At 39.2% G+C, this 21,079-nt stretch overlaps 1 protein-coding gene across 1 annotated transcript in view; it reads right to left on the bottom strand.

The window, feature by feature from the left end:
* Nucleotides 1-19,928, bottom strand: part of FREM1 (FRAS1 related extracellular matrix 1) — a 56,570-nt gene extending 36,642 nt beyond the window's left edge. Inside the window, 15 exon segments of the mRNA XM_077171818.1 lie at nucleotides 260-512; nucleotides 898-991; nucleotides 1,771-1,979; nucleotides 2,541-2,708; nucleotides 3,726-3,816; nucleotides 4,966-5,162; nucleotides 5,722-5,864; nucleotides 6,527-6,871; nucleotides 8,445-8,576; nucleotides 10,384-10,492; nucleotides 11,874-12,197; nucleotides 12,861-13,063; nucleotides 13,539-13,861; nucleotides 14,409-14,503; nucleotides 19,538-19,928. Coding sequence (XP_077027933.1) covers nucleotides 260-512; nucleotides 898-991; nucleotides 1,771-1,979; nucleotides 2,541-2,708; nucleotides 3,726-3,816; nucleotides 4,966-5,162; nucleotides 5,722-5,864; nucleotides 6,527-6,871; nucleotides 8,445-8,576; nucleotides 10,384-10,492; nucleotides 11,874-12,197; nucleotides 12,861-13,063; nucleotides 13,539-13,861; nucleotides 14,409-14,503; nucleotides 19,538-19,765 — 2,914 coding nt within the window. The 5' untranslated portion in view covers nucleotides 19,766-19,928.
* Nucleotides 19,929-21,079: the final 1,151 nt, after the last annotated feature.

Genomic DNA, 21,079 nt, shown 5'->3' with positions numbered 1-21,079 from the left:
CCTGGATTGTGGTGCTTTCATATACTTGTTCGAATATAATTTTCAGTTCAAGCAGGGATCTGGAGAACATATTAAAACATTTGGTAGTTGTCTATCAGACAGGTCTTTTTTAAAGCCAGTTTATTTTTTTCCCTCGTCACAATGCATGGTTTATAAGTTCCTACTGGAATTCTGCAAAGGCGTGGATTCAGGTTAAGATATTTTTTACTAATACTTGTCTGACCACCTTTCATTCTAATTGTGTCCTTAGCTCACTTACTGGTGTGCTTGTATGTGACTAAACCAGCCATGACATCAGCCTGGGAGAAACGATCCACGGCAGTGCCAGCTCTGCTCACTACCCCATGGTGGGGCTGGCGGGCCAGCATGAACATCAGCTCCATGTCATCGCTGTCCACATCTGTGGCATAAATGTACTCCGAGGAGAGGACTACTTCTTCACCCTCCAGGCAGTGGAGCATGGGAACAAGGCCTGTTTGCATAACAGGTAGCTCATCATTCACAGGCAACACCTAATCAGAAAAATAATATAAATTTCCTTGCTGTTCATTTCAGTGGAAGCCAGTTGTTTCAGTACACTGCTTTGCAGCTCAAACTAACAGCTTGATGCCACTGTAAGATTACACTGAGCTTTCTCTATGAGCAAAAAGAAACCAGCTGAATTAAGAATAAAAGACGTAAGTAAACCAAGCTAGATAATTATAGTTTAAGTACAAAGTGCAAGTCAAAGCTCCTCTTAATTTTGCCACATGAACCTGAAACCTACTGTTGAAATGGAAGCCTAACATATCCATTATCTTCCAGTTTCCAAGGTAATGCAAGGACTTTCAAAGGTCAAGCTTTGAACCATTTGCCTCCACACAGACAGTCGCTCTCAGAAACACGCAACACACTGACCTTGACCTGCAGGATGAACTCTACAAAATGGATGCCATCTGAGGCTGCAAAGAAAATTTCATCAGTGAGAGTCTCAGAGCTGTCATGATGATATCTGTGGAAAAAAGATTACAGAGCTACACGGATTTTTCACAGATAAAAAGAATCCATGCTTTCTGGTCATGCCTTACAATGTGTATCCCTCCCTGTGTAAGGGTGTATGCCTAACCCTGCTGATTCTGAATCAGAGTTTCTCCAAAGGGTTTTTGGGGTCTGTTACAAGAAGAAAACTCCCAAAGTAAACCATTCATCAGTCAGGAAAAAGACTTCCCTAAGGATTTGTCATCTATGTCCTGGCTGCTTGTGAGGGGTTTAGTAAAAAATGTATTTCAGGACTGTGGTGAGTGCCTACTTTCTAAGTGATGGAAATAGAGCCAGGGAGCTCTAACTCTGCATGCATGTGTCATGTCTTCTTCTTGCCACAAATAAAGAAGCAAAATTTTCTTCTCTACATTAATTAATGTTTAAAAAAGTTTTCTTGTAAACAAACCGAGCTTAATAAACACACAACTTTCTTAAAAGAAAGAAGCTGGCACCAGTGTCTTCTTCACAGGAACTGCATGGCTGAATACAGAATTTGTCTCCTCACCTGCATGGAGCAGTGCTTTTATAGAGAAATCTATTTACAGCAGACATGCTGACTCCCATTTCCTGGCCACTCAATGCTCATTTCATGGTGACATTGCAATCCCAAGGTTCAGCCAGCAATCTTCTGGAGCAGCTCTGCCAGAGCTATGGTGAACACTGCTGTGGTGAGCCCTGTGCCACTTCAGGCTGTAGCTCATTCAACTGAGAGCCTCAGCTACCACAAAAGACAGCCACCACTCCTCTAACCTGACTGCCAGGGTACGCAGGTCCTCACAGGAAAGCCTGTCACCTCCATTCATGGGAATGTTTTTCCGCTCCACTACCCCATGCTGCGGCTGCCTCTGCAGGAGCAGGAAGAGATGCTCTTGTTTCGTGTCTGAATCAGAGATGAGAATGTGTCCCTCTGTAATAGGGGTCGTGCCACCCTCTTGCACTCTCAAATGGGTTGCAAAAACCTGCAGGGAGGAGAAATGCTGAGCTTTCCATACTGCTGCACCTCTAAACACACACCAAACAGGGTTATTCCCATTTGCTGTGCTATAAGGATATGTGACACAATAAAAAAAAAAGCAAATGCCAAAGGATATCTCTTTTCTGCTGTGTTAGAAAAAGCTAAAGAAATTACCAACAGTGGGCTATAATATGTGCATTCTCGTTCTCATCCCATTTCTGGAGGCTTCTGACCTCCTAAGGCAATAAACAACACAAAATATAGGGATGCAGTTTTGCTAACCAAGATGCAACATATATGTTTTTGCACAGATATATAGATACCAAAGGTAGTCCTCTGCTTAACAAGAAAAATGACATTCCACACTCACTAGACTCCACTATAGAAGTACTCACCAGTTACTTCTATCCCAATGCAAGCTGTGTGCAAGACTCTGAAACCCTGATACCATGGAAAATTCTTTTTTTCACTCAGTAAAATCAGAACATTTCTCTTCATTTTGTTTCTACCCAAAGCAATTTCCAAGTCCTTCCTTCTCACTTTTCTACCCTACACACTACCCTACCTCTGGGGCTTGATTGTCCACAGGAAGGATTGTAATATTGAAGCAAATCCCATACAAAGTGCCTCCATGCTGATTGCTGACAGAAAAAACAAACTGGACTTGCTGAGGTTCGGGTCCGATGTCCTGCAGGGGTGGCATGTAAGCAACTTTCATATAGTTCACAGCATGCTACAAAAAGAGAAGAAGGGCGCATGTAAGAGGAGATGATGGGGATATTCATAATCCATGACATTAGGGATCTTTATCATCCCTTGTTTAGGTGCTATCCAGCAATCAAAATAAACTTTAGAAATTTGGTACGCTTTAGCTACTAGCCATACCTTGATTAAATGCATCTTTAGATACAAATTAGGTGAGTACACATTCAAGTACTCAAACTTCTATCAAAAAAATACTGATATGGTTTAGAAGTGATAGCAGAGGTCATGGCCTAAACTGCTTTATGGATCCATTTCAAAATGCTGGTCCAAGGACCTTTTCTAACTGTGACTTTAAAATAAGCAATTCATAAAAGCTAACATCTCCCATAGCAGCTGAATTTGCCCTCATTAGTATGAATAGTAGGTGCATGCCCTGTGTTTCATGGTGAGGCCAGTGATAGGAACATTAAAATCTTGCATCCAGATTGCCTACCCATATTAGGCGCATGGTTTCGGGTCTGTAGGGTCAGAGCTCTCATTATGGTTCTGCAATGATCATTATGCAACTTTAACCATACAGCAGGATATAAAACAGGTCACTTTAGTAATACTTATTTGTCAAACTACAAAAGCATGAAAACTGAATTACAAAATCCTGAGAAAGTCTGTTCCAGCCTGTTCTATCCAGCACTACTGGAGGAGACACTGAGATGAACCCAGAAACAGTTCAAGATCTCATTTCCACATTTTTCTTACTTCTTCATTCCTCTTTCATCATATGAAGCCAAATTCAGCCTACCCAAACAACTGTAGCCCCTGCAGGTTTTAGGATATTTGTGTTTACATATTGAAAAACTGAAACATGATAGAAATTTGTTTTAAAATCTGGTACTGGAATAAGAGAGTTTTGAGCTTCTTAAGCAAAGATTGTGATAGTACTGCTCCTCAGTTTTCACCTCTTGTTTTCCTGTCAAATAAAAGCTGTACACTTGTAACTTTTTAAAATTGTTTAGAACTCATTATGGTATCAAGTAGCATAACAAACCTGAGTAAATGACCGCAGTGCAAGAGCAGTAGGATCCTTGACCAGTTTGGGGATGGTGTCCACCATAAACAGCTTCCCAGCATCTGAGTAGCTACACAAAAATATGTATGTCACATCTTGGCTAGCAATACCAAAGAACAAGAAAAATAGCCACGTATAAAAAAAAATAGCCATCAATCTTGCATTTCAAATTAGCTTCAAACTTCCACCTGCATTGAAAGGAAAAATATTTTCCTTCCTTCCATCCTTGTTATCCATTTTAACATTACCACAGAAAACTGACCAAAAGAAATACTTTTCAGGATGATCATGAAAAATCATCTCATAAACAAGAATTACTGCGAGTGTTTCTCTACACACCCCAGATACTATTTACACCACCCGCAAGTCTAGTCCATCACAGTATTATTACTCACACACCTGCATTTATCTTGAAGTGGAAAAATTAATTATTTCTAGTTTCATGCATTTTATAAACTCTGAAATTAAGTGGTTTCCAGCAACCCAGCTTTCCAACAGCAGTAACCAGCAAACTGGATAACCAAGTGGCTATTTGACTGATTAGGAAAATAGCCTTCTCTCCCAGCTACATAATGATCCTTCACCGCTTGAGGTCAAAATTGAAAGTGTTAATCTTCAGCTTAAATCCAGAATGCAATTTCTGGATTTAAAACTTTTTGTTTAGCAAATTGTTGCTGATGTTCTAATGAGATAACAACACCAGTGCTGTAAACTGCTACTGCTCCCATTCATTCCATACCTCCCTTGCTCCCATAGTGTGTTTTGCCTGTTTTCTGCTCCACATCTTCCTAGTCCACAATCAGGAGTGCCTGGTACATATTTTTGACAAAGCTGCAGCAGACCTCCTGGTCTCAGTTTGGGGCAGGTCAGCCCCATTCTAACTGTTAGAAAAGGTGCTGTGACCGGCGCTTGAGGCTGTACAGAATCCCAAAAGTCAGTGTAAAATTCATATCAAACAAAAGGAAAGTATTTCACAAGGTTTACTCCTTCTTATTTCTTGTTCAACTATGAATTACCTATTTTTTATTACTCTGTGTATTACTCTCTTGCTTCAGGCTCTAGCTTACCCTTAATCATCAGCAGGAGAACTGCATCCAACTATTGTCACCTGCACTTTCAACAGAGGAAGAACTTGAGGCACAAGTATGTTACTGAGGCTGCTGCTCTTACACGGGTTATTCCCCTGTCCCATTTGAAATGTTTGTCAGGTTGCACCTACCCATGGGTGCAAGAGAAAAATGGGGAAGTGGTTATGGTGTATGTGAGCTCCCTGTCTTGCTCTTCCACATCTATGAAGTGGAGATGTTTCTTAGTTAGGTGAGAAATCTCAGTCTCCTTAACAACCAGGTGGCGGGTCACTCCTGGAGCTTCTCTGGGCAGCTGGTCATCCACAGGGATAATGTGAACCATCATCACCTGCAGTTGGGGAGACAGTAGAATCATCAGCCATAGCTCTCAGTAAGAGAGTGTCCCAAGTAGCTGTTAACCAACAAGCACACAGAATTGGATCACTGGACTGTGAGATACAGGATGTGGCTGTCATGCCATATCATCAACACATGATTAATGGAGGTATTTAACAGTTAAAGGCAAAGCTTTTGAATCTTAGAGGTTTCCCTTTAAATTAAATGCAAAGTTAAATTTAGTATGTTGGGCTTTTGCATTAAAAAGCCAGTCTATTCTCAGTTGACTTCAGGATGGTTGTTTAATTTGTTTGTACTGTCCCCAAATAAAATTTGTTTTCAACATTTTGTTTTATAGCATAGGAAGAAGTCTTTTTGATGAACTTTAATCAGCCAGGGAGAATTACCCCATTGAAAGCAAGAACAAGAAATAGCCCTAAAGAACACAGGTTTTGGTGATGTCATCAGAAAAAATCTATACCAGTCTTATTTGAAAGCCTGTCGGAACATGTAAGATATCAGCCATTTGAAGAAAAAATTCAGGAGACTGCAAAGATGCTTCCATTCCATACCTGTGGCTCTGAGAGATTTGGAGGGTCATGACTATCACATAGCACAAACTCAAGGGAATCTTCAAATACTTCTCCTCCCAAATGATGATAATAAATCATTCCATTAAACAGATCCCTCTGAAGAAAACTGTTGACAGAATACCCTGTTGAAATGAAAAACTCATCTTCTATTGAACACTCCATGATTTTAATACTACATTAAAGTTATGCAGTTAGTTGTCCAAATAACTGGAGAAGTATAATGTCCTCTTTTTCACCCTAACTGGAGCAAGTCCTTCAAAATGTTCTCCCATTGTCTTCTACATTCTCTGAAGATCACCATCACATTCTTTTCTGTGTCACTTAAAGACCATTCAAAAATGAAGCAAACAGGGCAAAAGCCCTGTTCAAAAGTCAGAAGAGAATTTGCAGGACTAGCAGCCTCTACAGCCTAGCACAGGAATTTCTGGGTTATTACATATAAGAAGAGTTTTCTCATCATTTAGCATAATTAGGATCATATCTTAGCTCTGACTTTGTCACAGATCCTTGCATGTAAACTAACTCACAACAATACTTTTTCCGGAGTAAAGAACTCCAGGAAAATGGACTCAAAATGGAAAAATTACAGGATAAATTGTGTACACAGGGACAGTTATGCTAGTGCAGAGATCAACATTAATTAGTGTTGGGGTTTTAAACTACAATTAAATAAGTCCAAATTTGCCACTATTTGCCCTGAGCCAAAATAAGGTGTCTGACTGTAACATTTACTGTATTTTTAAAAGGAGGGGACAAAGAAAAATTTGTGGATATGCTTCATTACCTAGCAAGTTTGGTCCTGGTTTCTTCAAGACTTCTCCAGCTTGTGGTGGCTTGGTAATATTGAATAGTATGTAGTGATCACTGGAATCCATGTCCGAAGCATGGAGCATGGAGCGCTGAATCAGGATTGTCTGTCCCTCATGAACTTCAATGACCACATTGCTGATCAGAAATGGAGGGCTATCATCTTTAGGGAGGATGTTTATTGGAAACTTATGGCGAATACTGTGGGAGCCATCAAAAATTCTAAATACCACAAAGTCCTTAGTAGAATCACTGTCATCATGATGGTAGTGGACAACTCCAGCCTGAATGTCAGAGACAGTGAACATGAATCCTTTCCCTCCTGTTAAAACAGTGGAAGAAAACACATCAAAAATGTGTGGTTCAGCCCAGAAAAGTATCTTTCCACTAATATGAAGATTATTGAGGGAGAGAGATGAACAGCATGTTGCTAACTAGAAAAATCAAATGCAACCTCACCTATCAAAAAAAAGGTTGTAGGAGTTGGAATAGCTAATAAGAATGCAAAATTTGTAACTGTGACAGCAGAGAAAATCCTCCAAATGTCACTAAAGGTATGTGGAGACATCAAGGATTTTTAACTGTGATTGTTTCCACTTTAATTTCAACCTCTACTTTCTTATCAGAGCATTTTACAGGCATTTTAACCATCGAAGAATATATCAAAATATATATATTTATAATTAAAGATAAGGATTTCATTTCAAGTAAAATATAATGATGTAGGGATTTTGGTATGTTGAGGTTATGGTCTGTAATAAGACAGTTTTATACCTCTGCTTCACTAGAAATGTTATGCATACAGACAAATATTCAGGCAAGCTAAAGGATTCATGAACTGCAAGCTGGCACTAAAAGGTATGATCTCCCCAGGGCCACCAAGAAAAGAAGCCAGGCATTCCTCTAAGGTTTTACAAAAAAAAGACAATTTCCAGAATATGTGGTGATGTTTTCCTTGGCATGAGGAGAGACAAAAGAGAATAAGGCGCAGTCACTGGAGATAAAATACCCACCTCTGGCTGGTGCATGGTAGCCTGAGAAACCCTCAAACTCAGTATGCACGGGCAGGATTGCCACCAGGAAATGGGCCCTGACTGGCTGCACAGCCTCCCTAACACTGTCTCTGGGGAGAGACAGCACTGCTAGCACTGCTACAACTCACCTAGCACTGCTGCCAGCACACAGTTCCTGTCTGTAGCTTTGCAGGAGGATGATCTTGCAGACACTGGACTACTTGTCCAGAGTTTCCTGGAGTTAAGTTTACTTCTGAATAGTTTCTGTATTTGCTATATTCAAAACACCACTTTTCTTTTTCTTTAAATAGCTTCTTTATGTCTTTAGGTTATGCATTTTACATGAACACATGATAGTGGCAACATGTTCCCACCCTGCCAAGGGCAGAGTGATTTCCATTACATAACCTTTTCCCCAAGCACTGTGATGACTGATATGCTGGAGAGTAGAACTAGTGATATTGATAATGCAGAAGGCTAATGAGTTAGAAGTCTAATTTAATTTCAACTTTTTGAAATAAACCTTAAAGCTGCCAGTAACAACTATATCCAAATGCAGTCTGTATTTGCCAACAAAACAAAATCACTTGGCATTCCTTAACATCTGCAAGCAAAAATGTAAGAACTGAAAATGTATTGACTGTGTTTCTCCAAAATCATGTTTCTCAATGAAAGCATAGCTGATTTCTTTAAAATTTTGCCTTTGGAGTGTAAACATACATTAAGAAAATCGAGGTTTAAATACTGAATTTTTTTAACATTCCTGTTTTAATACGCATGCCTAGTGTGGTTGTAGCAGGGGAAGGTGGTCAGCAGAGGGAGCAGAGCTGTTGTTTTATCACAGAGGAGATTTTTCCAGTCTCTGCAGTTGAAATTACCTACCTCTGACTGAGAGCTGCCCATGCTGTAAGCCATCAACTGTGACCAAGCGAACATTTTGGATGTCATCATTGTCTACAATTTGGAAGTGCTGCCATGTGATGGGTCGGGATTGCCCCTCTAGGAGGTTGAGTCCTACAAAGAGCAGAGAGTTACGTCACTGTCAGCATCTAACATTTCTAAAAGTGTTTCCAACCAGAGGAAAAAACTCAGAATATTTAATTCTATCTGCACATCTATGTGTGAAAGGCGTTCCAGTGGAGATTTAGGTATTAGGAAAAATTTCTACACTGAAAGAGTAATTTAGCTTTGCAACCAGCTCCCCAGGGCAGTAGTGGAGTCACCATCACTGGAAGTGTTCAGAAAACAATGGGCGTGGTGATATTCAGATGAAGATAATTTTGGAGGTTCTTTTCAACCTTAATGCTTCTATAATGCTAGGATTCTAAGGCCACCTAAAAGTCTGACAACAGCTTCTGACATACTTGAATTTTTTCATTGTCTTTAAGGAATTTTTTTCAGAGAAATAACCAATTCTGATGTTGCAAAATGCACCTAGTGCAGGTAGCTTCACGTGTAAGTTGCGCATTGTGTCCTGGGGGGAGGGAAACATCTGGAGCCCCAGGCAAAGAACCATCAATGGGCATGGGGTGTGTCTGGTCTAAAAGAGGGCATGGGGTGTGTCTGGTCACCCAGGGACTGCAACAAGAACAAATATCACCACTGGAACAAGTACACACAGACTGTGGGGGTATAAAAGTCAGGGATTCCTGTGTTTGGGGCACCTCCCTGCAGGCACCCAGTTTGAGCTAATTTTGTGCTGCTGCACCACAGTTAAATTACATACAGGAAACAGACAGCAAGGATTCCAATATGGGAAACCCAGACTGAGCCAGTAACAGAAACTTGTCTGTTTATGTGTGTGTGGTGAGTGTGGGAAGTCAAGCAGGACATCCATCGGGTCTCTGGAGCCACCTGCTGTGGATGGCTTCAGAGCCAGCAGTGCAATGGCTTCAGTCTTGGGTAGGGCAATTGTGGCTCACAGAGAGGGGTATCTGAAAGGTAAGGGAGGAAATTTCATTGACATCTGGTTTCTCATTATCTGAGAATCTAATGAGGCACATTTCTGGACATTTGCACTGACAGGAGCATTGCACTTGAAATCTCACAATGTCTGAAACTGGGCATTTAGATTTTTTAGTGAGTCTGCTGTTAAAAACATATGTTGATCTTCCTGACAGAGGACGGTGCTCCATCTTAATGAGACAGTCATTTCAGGTGAGGTTTCTCTGGAAAACATGAGGCACCTTCTTCTCAGATCCTTTCTTTTTCTACCATAGGAAAACTGCATTTTCCCTGGTGTTAACTTCTAGACGTGTTTGATCTTATATTTTTTCCTTTTGATGATTAAATATCAATGCACTCTAGATGAGAGACTCTGTTTCCTTTCCAGTGCAGGCATTATAAATCTGTTTGAATTAGACCTAACCCTGTAAGGTTTCCAGGCTTTTGATGCTGGTGGTATATCATGCCCTTTTTCCTACTTGTTAATTTTTGCACACTTCCACTTTAAACAACACCAACAAGCCTTGGTCTTTCCTACATGCTACCCCACTCTTCCTATTCCATAGAAGTTACCCTTAATGTTCATACCTTTTTATGTACAGTCCATTCTTCAAGAAAATGTTGTATAAATAAATCACAGTTTTCCTGTAACTCTATTTTTTCTTTATTTTTCATTCCAGTTAAGACATTAGATCTTTTTCAAGTTGTTTTAACATGTTCCCTCCAAAATGGATATAGGGGAAAATAGATTTCTGGTCCTTCAGTTTAATGATCCTTAGACTCCAGGTGTAAATCTGATTTTTAGAGCTTTGACAAATATTTGTGTCAAAATGTTATTGATTCTGAAGCAAAATTAACCTAGCATAAGAGATCTCACCTGTATTCCATGAAACCCGAGGGGCATTTGTATCTGTTGTTCTGATAGAAAGATGCACAGTGATTGGTAAACTCCTTTCAAAGTAGAAGTCATGCACCTCAAACTCCACCTGTTGTGAAAACAGATAAACTGCTTATTGAAAACTGGAAACCAAATGTACTCCAAAACACATATAGTGCATTCTCTTCTGAGAGATCTTACAGACATCTGATAATAAACAAATAAACAAAACTTGATTTAGCTTCTAAAAAGAGCCACGGAAGTTCTGCACAAAACTGAGCCTTCTTTGCTCTTTGCAGTGAATTCTGTGAAACTTAGTTTGTAGTGTGTGTAATTTTCATTTTATTTGGGTAGTTAAATCACCAATTAATATAGAGCTTTTTTAAACTAGTAGTAATAAAAAGTGAGGGAGACATTTCCTGCTCTTTTAAGATGTGTAGGACCAGAAATAGGTATTACAGAAAATACATGTACTAGTACAGAAATTTTTTTTTTTTTAAATCAAACTCTTGAGTTTTCAGATTCCAGAACTGTCAAGTTCTTGAACCTGCAATCAGACAATGCTGAAAGCAGAACAGAGATGAGGCACTTAAGGAACAGATGTTTTGGTAGGATGTCTGGTCCTCACTTTAAGGAAACAGGGAAATGGGGTTCCTGTGAGAGCCAAGAAAAGAAAGGTGAGACAAGTCTTGTCAGCATCAATTGCCAGTTACTGTTGCTGTTGCTCTGCTTTACAGGCAACCATTTCCTCAGCTTATCTTGCTCTGATTTCTTGTTTGTTCAGTTTTATTACTTTAGTACCAACCATTTTGCTTTGATTGGATAACTCCTTAAGTAACTTATCAGACAGTTATTTCATAACTCACTCAAGAACCTGCAGACAGAAACCTGACCTCTTTCATCACTTCCATCATGCTCTCTGTGTTAGTGACATGCTTTTACTACTCCCAGCAGGAACTGTTGGGAGCCCCTTTTTGCTATCCCTAAACCCTCATTATCACAGCAGGTAGGCTGTAAGGCCAAAGAGCAATCCTGCCTTTAACCGGTCTATCTTTCACGACTTTAAATATGTCACCTCTGCACAGGTCACAGAGATCAGTTACATTATGCAGGGATAAGAACTGTGTGGAAAAGGCACCACTGATCTTTACAAAGCCTCTTGGGTAAAAGTACAGGCACTGTTATTTCACTATTCCCGTTACTAAAAAAAAAATCCTGTTTAGGTATTTCTCAGTCAGAGGGGATAAAAGGTTTTCAGTACAAAGAAATTCTTATGGCATGAGCAATAAACATCTATTTTGTGTTAGTTAAGATGATGTGTCATAGGAGAAAGTGGTAAAAGATTTTACCTCTGCTCCTGTATTACATATAGTTTTAAAAATTTTTTCCCCTGAAAAATGTCCATTACATACGATTACATTTATTTCCATTTTACTTAATCTTAAGGAGGTGAAAACCAGTTCACACATGTTCACACATCCCACTGTTACCTCATAACTCCTCCTCTCTGTGTGGCTGTTATTTGGAGGCTGATAAGCAATGAGCATGTCACTGAGATCCTTCCACGTGAAGGAACCAATAGGTTTTGTGTGGTCAGAGAGGTGAGTGATGAAGCCTCGTGGAGGTGGCTTGGTGATGTTGAATATAAGCAGGGACTTTGGAGTTTCATTGTCTTCAGCATCAATGGTTGTGGTTGTAATAGGCGTTAAAATAAATTGATCTACTTCCAGGATGAACTTTGCCATTGGGGCAGCTTTGGGTATTTGGTTGGGAACAGCACCTCTAATCTGAACAGGGAGCCATGCATACTCCGTCTACAACAGGAAAAAAATGAGACAACTGAACAGGCAAAGTAAAGTGAAAAAATAAATCAAATTTCTTCTAGCTTCACATAGCAAATCATGGTACATGTTAAAGCAATAATTATTTTGAAAAGAAAAATTAAAATATTTTAATTAGAAAATGCCTAGAGTAAATATTGAGACATCATGAATATGACTTTCAGGTTCACTAGTCTTATTTGTGTCCTTATTTGAGGCTGAAATGACTTAATTTGATGTGAGTTTAATGAATAACTTTATCTGACAGAAACATGCACAAGCTATTAATTATTATTAACTGAATATGTTCACAGAGCTCTTAACTTATAATTACTGTGTATGCTGAAGTCAGTGCAGATCACGCTGTACAGAAGTTGTGGAATTATGCCAGAATTAATTTTTCTTTCAGGATAAACTACTCATGTCTGACAGTAATCAATCAGAGGTGTTTCTCTCTAGCCATAATGGTCTAATCATAGAGGCATGGAGATAATGCCTTTCATTAACTTAGCTGGCAAATTTCTAAGAACTGAAAAGATTTAAAGGCTTCCTATCTCTCTTCAAAAGCGACAAGGAGAAAAAAAACTATTAAAAAAGAAACAATGACAAAAACCACAGGATGATAATCAGACATTATAAACTTACATCAAAACCTACCTTGTGCAGAGTTTTGCTTCTGCTGTCTGAGAGATCCAACCTCACAGGAATATAATCAGTGTCAGGTGAGGGGGGGTCAAGGTGTCGATACTGAATTCCCATTCTCAGAAATTCTTCACAGCTCATCTTTTTGTTGTTAATATCTCCTAGTCCCTGTGCACAGCTCCTGTTTCTGCACTGTTGGCCCAGGCGGTGCTCTGTAACCCAAAAGCAATAGTGAAAGTTACCAGAGCAGAAACCACCATGGAGAACCTGCCCGTGTAGCTAAAGCAACCCTGAGACAGACAGTGTGATGAGAAGTAGGGCTTCTTTCTTTAATTTCTTCTACAGGATTTTGTTTTCATCTGATGTCTTCCAACTCCATCCTACCTTAGTGTTTTGGTTAGGTGCTGCCTCCAGCAACGACCTGTGCTGTTTCTACAGAGTCTTGGCACACACAAAACTGTCACATTGGTCCACATATCTATGGGCCAGAAATATGGCCAGAACCCGGTCAAGGAATTATTGACCCAGATCTGTGATCTGCATGGTGCCTCACAAAAGCTTCATGTCCCTTTCATGCCCACAATAGCTCAAGCTGTTCACTAAATTTCACACAACCCACTGTTACACAGCACATCTGAAACGGCCCACTACTCCAGACCTAATCTGCTGCATCTCTCTGAAGGTGCTAATGCAAACAACAAAAGCACATCATACTAGTGTCAGGGAAGAAGCTCCATGGCTGATCTCTACCAAACTGCCCTTGCTGCACTTTCCCAGCAATAAGCTGGCCATGAGCAGGCAGGTGAGTTTCCGAAGAGATTATGGAAATGGTGCAATCCAGGTTTATCTTCCTGTCGTAATCAAAGGTGAGGACGTTCTTGTCAATCACCCTGGACAGACCGTAGTATTCAGGGACCTCCAATGCATGGGAGCGCATTTTTATGATGTTACAGTCTGGCTCAAGTAACTGCACATGAAGGGTGAAAGTTTCTACAAACGTTTCTGTTTCTGTAAACCTGCAAGGGACAGAAGAAAATCAGTTATGCTTCATGCCATCTTCTATTGCTTTGTGATTTGGGCATTGTCTTCATCTTTGAAACGGTATTACTTGAACTGATTTCTCTCTTGTGTGCTCAAGCCTTGAATCACCATAACATAGATCCTGCTGCCCAAATTCCCCTTCTTATAAGGGGATGTGTGTGAAGATGTTACTCTCTGTGTGTATATGAGTGTCTGTCCCTATCAGCAGGACAACAGAGAACAAGCATGCAGTATTCTGAAAGTGCTATTGCCATTTTCCACAGCATAATGAAAAATCACTGGTTGCATGTAATAAGCCCGCAATACATAATACACGTTAAATGAGCGTATCTGCAATACATGGTGAGAAATGTTTCTGTAAACAGATGGTCACTTCTTGACTAATGATGCAGCTATTGGATCTAAGTGGTTACATCATGTACAGCAGAACATGCTTTAACTGTAAAAAATGGACTGCTTGTTCTTCCTAAGGTCAGCTGGGCTCCTGGTAACAGTGAAGTGTGACCTGCTGCTGCTGCTTACCTGTACAGCCTAAGCATGACCTTGTCTTCATCTAAAATCGGACATCCATTGTGGGTATATTTGACTTCATTAGGAAGGAAGTGGCAGTCAAAAACCTATGAAGGAGAAAGAATATACTGGCACCACACTGCCAAAGATGTTAACTTCACAGCCCCTTCTCTACTTCTCTCTGAGTGCCTGGAACCAGACTAACAAAATGTTTAATATGTAGTTCATTTCTGTGAACAGATATTCACCAGTACTGTGATCCCTTTGTGGGAGTCAGAGCAACCACTTAACATGGGACTGCCTGCACGCCACAATTAGAAGGGTAAAGGTTGTATGTGATGGTTTCAGGCTGCCAAGTCCCTCCCCAGTACAACAAATAGTTTGACCTCACCTTCTTTACCACTGCAGCCTGTGGAGTTAAGACTGTAAATATATCCAGCAGTATATACAACTGCAGTGGTGCTGAAAAGCTAGCAGTTCCATCATTATAATTTGAGACTTATTGACTTTTAAAGTTGCTCATGACAATAGCTTGATTATATAGTAAATCTTGCTTTATGTCCACCACAATTATACCACAAAAGTACAATACAGCTAACTTAGAATTGTTCCCAGTTTCTGTGATACTGACTTTGTACCAGTAGCTCTTTTCTAGATCAGACATCATCTCTGTGCCACACAAACATCCATCCCCAAAATCAATGTAATCCACAGCACAAAAGCAAGCAGATACCTATGCTTTCCTACCAACTAATTCAAAATAGACTAATTCTGACAACATACCTGATATAGGCAAAATTTGTGAGTCTGTCTGGCCTCAGTTAACCATCTAAGGCAGACACTGCTTTCAGGCAGATTGATTTATTTAATGGTTAGTTGGTTTGTGAAAGCAAGGCAATGAGAAAACATGCCTGACACAAATAGAAAAAAGATTGCTTTGACACACCCATTCTTTGGAAAAGGGATTTGGGTTCTGAGGAAAACAATTTCTGTGTTCTCAAATACTGCAATTGGCAAGACTGGCAATTTAAAATTCCCCCTCAGTATTGTTTCTTTACTGAATTACCAGAAAGCTCCTAGCATTGATAGACTGTGTTAACCTTGTGATGAAAGGGAATCCCTATGCAGTCCATTGAGGGTGGAAGATGCTCATGTTTCATATCTTCAGAGAGAAAAGGCATATTCTAGCCAGCAAGAAACCAAAATCACTGCATTTCCTAAGCATTTCACTGTGAATCTAAACATAGTTTTCATTGCATTATTTGGGGCAGTATTCACAAATGGTTATATGGACTTCCACAGACTAAAGTGAAATTTGTTCAACACTTACTAACAGACATAATAAGGCCATAACTAATAGCAGTTAATGTATGTATATGGCTGACTGACTAGCCTTTTTTTTTCAAAAAATAAGAGGTAATTTCTTAATGACAGTAATTTTTTAAAATATGACAAAAGAATAATGAAAATTATTCTTTGAGCCAATTCATGCAAATGCCATGCATGAATTTTGTTCATTTCCCTAACCACTTTAGACCATGGTGAAATGGCTGAGAGACTTTAGTAAGGTTCTAAAATTTTGACTGAAAGTGTAACTCATAGAGAAAATCTTTGGATGCTCTGACTTTAGGTGTAATTTAATTCTAAATTAATTGTTAGTACATGCTTAACTGAAGTGCCTCATGACATTTGCATTAAGGGATTTAAGAATTATTGAACTTTGTTTCTTTCTAACCATTACACAGAATGTTTCTTTCTAACCATTACACAGAATGTAACTTACATCCTTCTCTAATGGAAGAATAGTTAGAGTTTCTCAGCTTTCATTATTAGTGAAAGGGTCTACTTCCACTGAAGTCATTCTTAGGTGCTCAAGCAATGTGATAATTTTTCTATATTCCAAGCAATTTTAAAATTTATTGCCTGCTTTTAACTTCCATCAAGAAGTGCATTGTACAAAGTCTTTCCTTTTTTTAGTTGTTTTTTGGGGCTTTTTTTAACTGATGAAATAGTTGATTTTCAGATATATATATACATGGATTAATCTCTTGGAATAATCTGTGGTTTTATGGAAAGTACACTTGATTTTATTTGTTGGGTCTGCTTAGAAAGGAATGACAAGAACAATATATGGAAAACAAAATTACTCTCATATGATGAAAATTTTGACTATGTTGTGGCTGTTCTGTTGTGCATTATTTTCAAATTCTGTAGAAATATGTGCTCTGCTTTTTTTTTCAAACAAAACCAAAAAATATTCCTTTTTCTTACTTAATATCCTTTCTTTCTTAGTAGAAACTAATATAAAGGAACATGATATTTAAGTAATACAACGGATAGTCTTATGTGATAGTCTACAAAAATGGAAAATAAAATTAAGTAGTTATGTGGTATGCTATCTTGAAGAAAGAAAAAAATGTATATTATATACAAAACCCACTCATATGGTAGCTTCAGAAGCTTAATGTTGTACACTGAAAGTAAGATTCTTGACTGACATAAATCAGTGTAAAGCCCTCAAAGTCAGTAGGATTTTGGTTTCATGAGGGTGTTGTGGGGGACAAGGCCAAAGGGATTACAGAAGTCCAGATAAAAGACGTCCGAGCCCTTCCCTTGCCCACTGATGGAGTCACTCCATTCACAGAAAGCCAAGGGGTGGCTCAGGCAGGACCTGCCCTTGGTGAAGCCATGCTGGCTGTCTTGAATCACCTCCTTGTCTTCCATGTGCCTTAGCACAGCTTCTAGTAGGATCTGTTCCATGATTTTCCTAGGAACAGAGCAGAGGCTGACAGGTCAATAACTCCCTGGAAAGATCTACCTTTTTGTAGGATGGTTACTGTAGCCATCCTCACCTGACTGCCATGACTTTTCAAATATTATGGAATGTGGCTTTACAGCTACATCAACCAGTTCCCTTAGGACTCAGGGATGCATCTCACTGAGTCAAATCATATCAAAGAATTAAATGTCCTTATTTTTAAGACATCATTAGCTCCACATCTTAATTCGTAAGAAGAGATTGGAAAATTTACCTTTCTACAAAGGTTTGTTACCACTGACTGACAGTCAGTTTATATGTGTATTTAGACACAATCTGCTTTGCAAAAAAGAAACATCTGGTTTATGTTTCCTGATATGTTTTCCTTTTGTATGAACAGGCAACTCTAATTGTCTATAAATTCACTGGGTAAGACAAAGGAAATCTAAATATTTTCCTAATTACTGTTGGGCTTTGGATTTTTCCACTTCAACTGCTTTTCAATTACAATTTATAATTAAATTGTCATACATTCCTAGAACATAACCCAATTTAATGGAAGTAAACCAAATCATACCAGAGACATTTTCTTGCTGCAGAATTTCCTGTAGAAAGATCGTGAGTGGCACAAGGAGATCTAGACTCTGGCACATTTTTCAGGAATGGTGAAAGCTCAGTACCCCTAGCAGGCACAGTCTTTGTCCAGCCTGGTGCCCTAGGGCCACCTGCCCAACAGAGCTCTTCCCTCTACATGTGTGCCTCCAGCTTCCACACTCAGCTGCCTGGGCAGATATTCAGGGCCATGAAAGAGCAGGTGCTTAATAGATGTGGGGCTGGGAGAGAGGAGGTTGTCTGGAAAATAAGGTGCAGTGAATGCACATCTCCTGGGATCTCTTGCAAAGGGCCTCTAGCTCTGTGCTTGAAAGATGTTGGGTTACACAGGACAAAGTGGCTATTTCAAAATGCCTGGGTCCTACTGCACATAGAAGCTGAGGCAGAAGTTAAAAGCAAAATTACTCCTCAGCCAGACAGATTGCCTACAGAAGAGGTTCACTGTAGGTTTCACATGTAAGTCCCTCTTTTCCTCCTCTCCTTTAGGTTTTATATTAAGAAAAATTTCTTTACTGAAGGTTTGGCCAGGCATTAAAACACATTCCCCAAGGAAATGGTGGAATCACCATACTTGGAAACATTCAAAAATTATATATAGGGACGTGGTTTTTAGTGGACCTGGCAGTGCTGGGTTAATGGCTGTACTCGTTGTTCTTCGAGGTCTTTCCAGCCTTAATGTTCTATGTTTGTAGGAGTCAGGGACCACCCTGTACTGGGGAAGTAGAGGGGGGGTACTAAGGCCAGTGTTCCTGGCTGGCAGAAAACAAGCCCTGGGTAGTTTCTGCAGATGCACTACACTACTTAAGGCAGTCTCTAGAGAAGATCACACATTGTCCTCCTGGTTTCCCTGGTATGCCTCTGCTCCTTAGGAGGGCTGATTCAGCTGAAGTACTTGTCAGTGGTTTGCAAAAATAATACTGATGAACAAGCCAGAAGTTTTGAAAAATCTATTGAGATTCACCTATCTTCACAGAAGCCACCAAAAACCCTGGAAATGTTAAAAGCTATATTCATATACAAGCACATGAAAATGTATGCTGTGGCACAAACCAGAATTTTTCAAACTCCAAAACCTGCTTGGTTATGAACCATTAAAACCATTTATCTTCTGTCTATAACATTACATTTTCATGACAACTGTGTTCAACTCCTTCCTGTTTTAACTCAGGTGGGCAATTTGTAAAGCAGATGAGTAGCAGAAATGTAATATGTGAAATATATTTCATTATTCCTACAAGCTCGACATTTGAAAAGAAAACAGGGGAGTTTTAATGTATTTGCCATCTGCTAACAATTTGGCTGTTGCAGAGCAGAACAAACAATGCTGCACACAATGTGCTTATTGTATGTGATTATTTTTTCTTAATTGGTCCTTAAGTAGGTGGCTCCGTGACTAAAATTCAAAATGCTGTAGTGGGATATGCATTATTCAAGGGGCACTGGTTACCCTCATGGGAGAAAAATAGCAGCTGAGAGACTGAGGATATCTCCTAACTGGAAGTTTTGAAATACCCATTCTTCACTTGTGAAAGGAGACTCTGACCAGACTCACTTCTGTGCACTCGTGCTACTGATCTCAGCTTTTGGATTTCAGGGTTGCAGTTCTCTGCCAGCTGTCTACATAAGCAAAAGCTGAATCCCACACACCATTCAGTTTCATGCCTTTTAGTCACTACCCAAAGAAGAACAAAAATCAATCAAGCAGTCCCTTTTAGTTTCTCCCAGACCTGCGCACACTAATACTCAAGGCAGCAAAGCAGAGCCCAAATACCTGTGGAGTGAGTTTCCCAACCCTCTGTGTTATTGGCTCATTGATCACTTCTACTTTGCAGACATCTTTCTCTCTGGGGATGGAAAAGTTGAGGTCTTCTTCTGACAGGAAGACAGATTGTCCCTTCATCACTTTCACCCCAAGGTTCACACTAATAAAGGAGGAGCACACAACTCTTAACACAACAGGCAGCAGTAGAAGCAGCCAGCCTTTCTCAGAGGGCTTCATACTATAGGGGGGTGCCAGCCTTCTTCAGTGAAAAAATTTCTTAACAAAGGGAGTCTTCTTCCTCCACCAGCAGACTTTCACCATATAATTAAGGCATTATTAGTCACAGATTAAAAATGTATGACACATTTTCTATTAATAGGCTCTCCTTGACTGAAATTTGGGCAGTTATTGGGCAGATATTTTCAAAATATCCTTAGGTTTTTATAAAATTCATTGGTCAAGCCTGACAAAATGATGAATGTGTTCTCAAGGTTTGTTAATCCTGAAAAAAAAAAAGAGAAAGAAATTGCTATAAGGAATCAGGCAACTATAGGGATAAAAACAAAACAACTAACATACAAAATACTTCCACCATTTCTGACAAATGCAGTTCATTTTAATACCATTCAGTACACACATGATCAGAAAATAGCAGACAGCCCCAAAGTCTGAGAAAAAATCAACGGAGATAAAAAGACAAGATAATATAGAAAATAAATTACACAAGTTTCTCATGCCCCTAATTACAGTGAATCTTCATCTTTCATGTTTATGACCTCATAAGAAAGTAATTTTTTTTTCTGGCATTAAACAAGCACTATTGAAATCCTTTTAAAAGCCTAATTTCTACAATCCTCCAAAGTAACTGAAGTTACAGCACAAAGAACAGGAAGCGATTGATTTAATTAAATTTGAGAATAAGAATTCCAAGACAGAAAAGTGTCAACATTCCTTTTTGTAAAATTTTAATGCCCTGACTAATTATTTGCCACAACCTTACAACCAACAGGGAAGTTTCCTGAAAGTGAATTAAAAAACAAGTTCTTGTACGTCTTTATTTTCTTTGTTGTTGTTGTTAATAGGTAAGTGTTCGCTCTACTGTTTCTGGCAGAATGAATTTCTGAGCAGCCTGTAACTGAATATAGGTATCCACCCAGATTTAAATTTCACTGAAAAAAACCTGGCAGTTCAGAAGTTCTGTCAAATTATTCACTTCCAAAAGTTAAACAAGACAGATCTACTCACTTCATCACATGTTTAAGATTGAAAATAATGAGTCTCACATACATATTAAGTTAGATGTATGTTGACTGTGTAGTCTGGAATGCAAATTTTTACTCTAGTTTTCTAGGTATTTATCTGAAAGTCTTTCCATTTTGGTTTAAAATATTGAAACCATGCCAGTCTGAAGAAAATCTGAGAGAAAATGTAGAATTCTAGCCAGTGGAAGAGGAATGAAATCCATTGTAGAAAATTCAGATAAGAAAACAATTAAAGATTTTAGTTTCAGACTAGGACCTGGCAAAGTGCTAAGAGGCAGTTAATGACTCT

This window comes from Agelaius phoeniceus, chromosome Z, assembly GCF_051311805.1.
Source record: "Agelaius phoeniceus isolate bAgePho1 chromosome Z, bAgePho1.hap1, whole genome shotgun sequence".
NCBI classification, from domain to species: Eukaryota; Metazoa; Chordata; class Aves; order Passeriformes; family Icteridae; genus Agelaius; species Agelaius phoeniceus.
The sequence above is the reverse complement of the archived record's forward strand: the minus strand, read 5'-3'. Positions and strand labels throughout refer to the sequence as shown.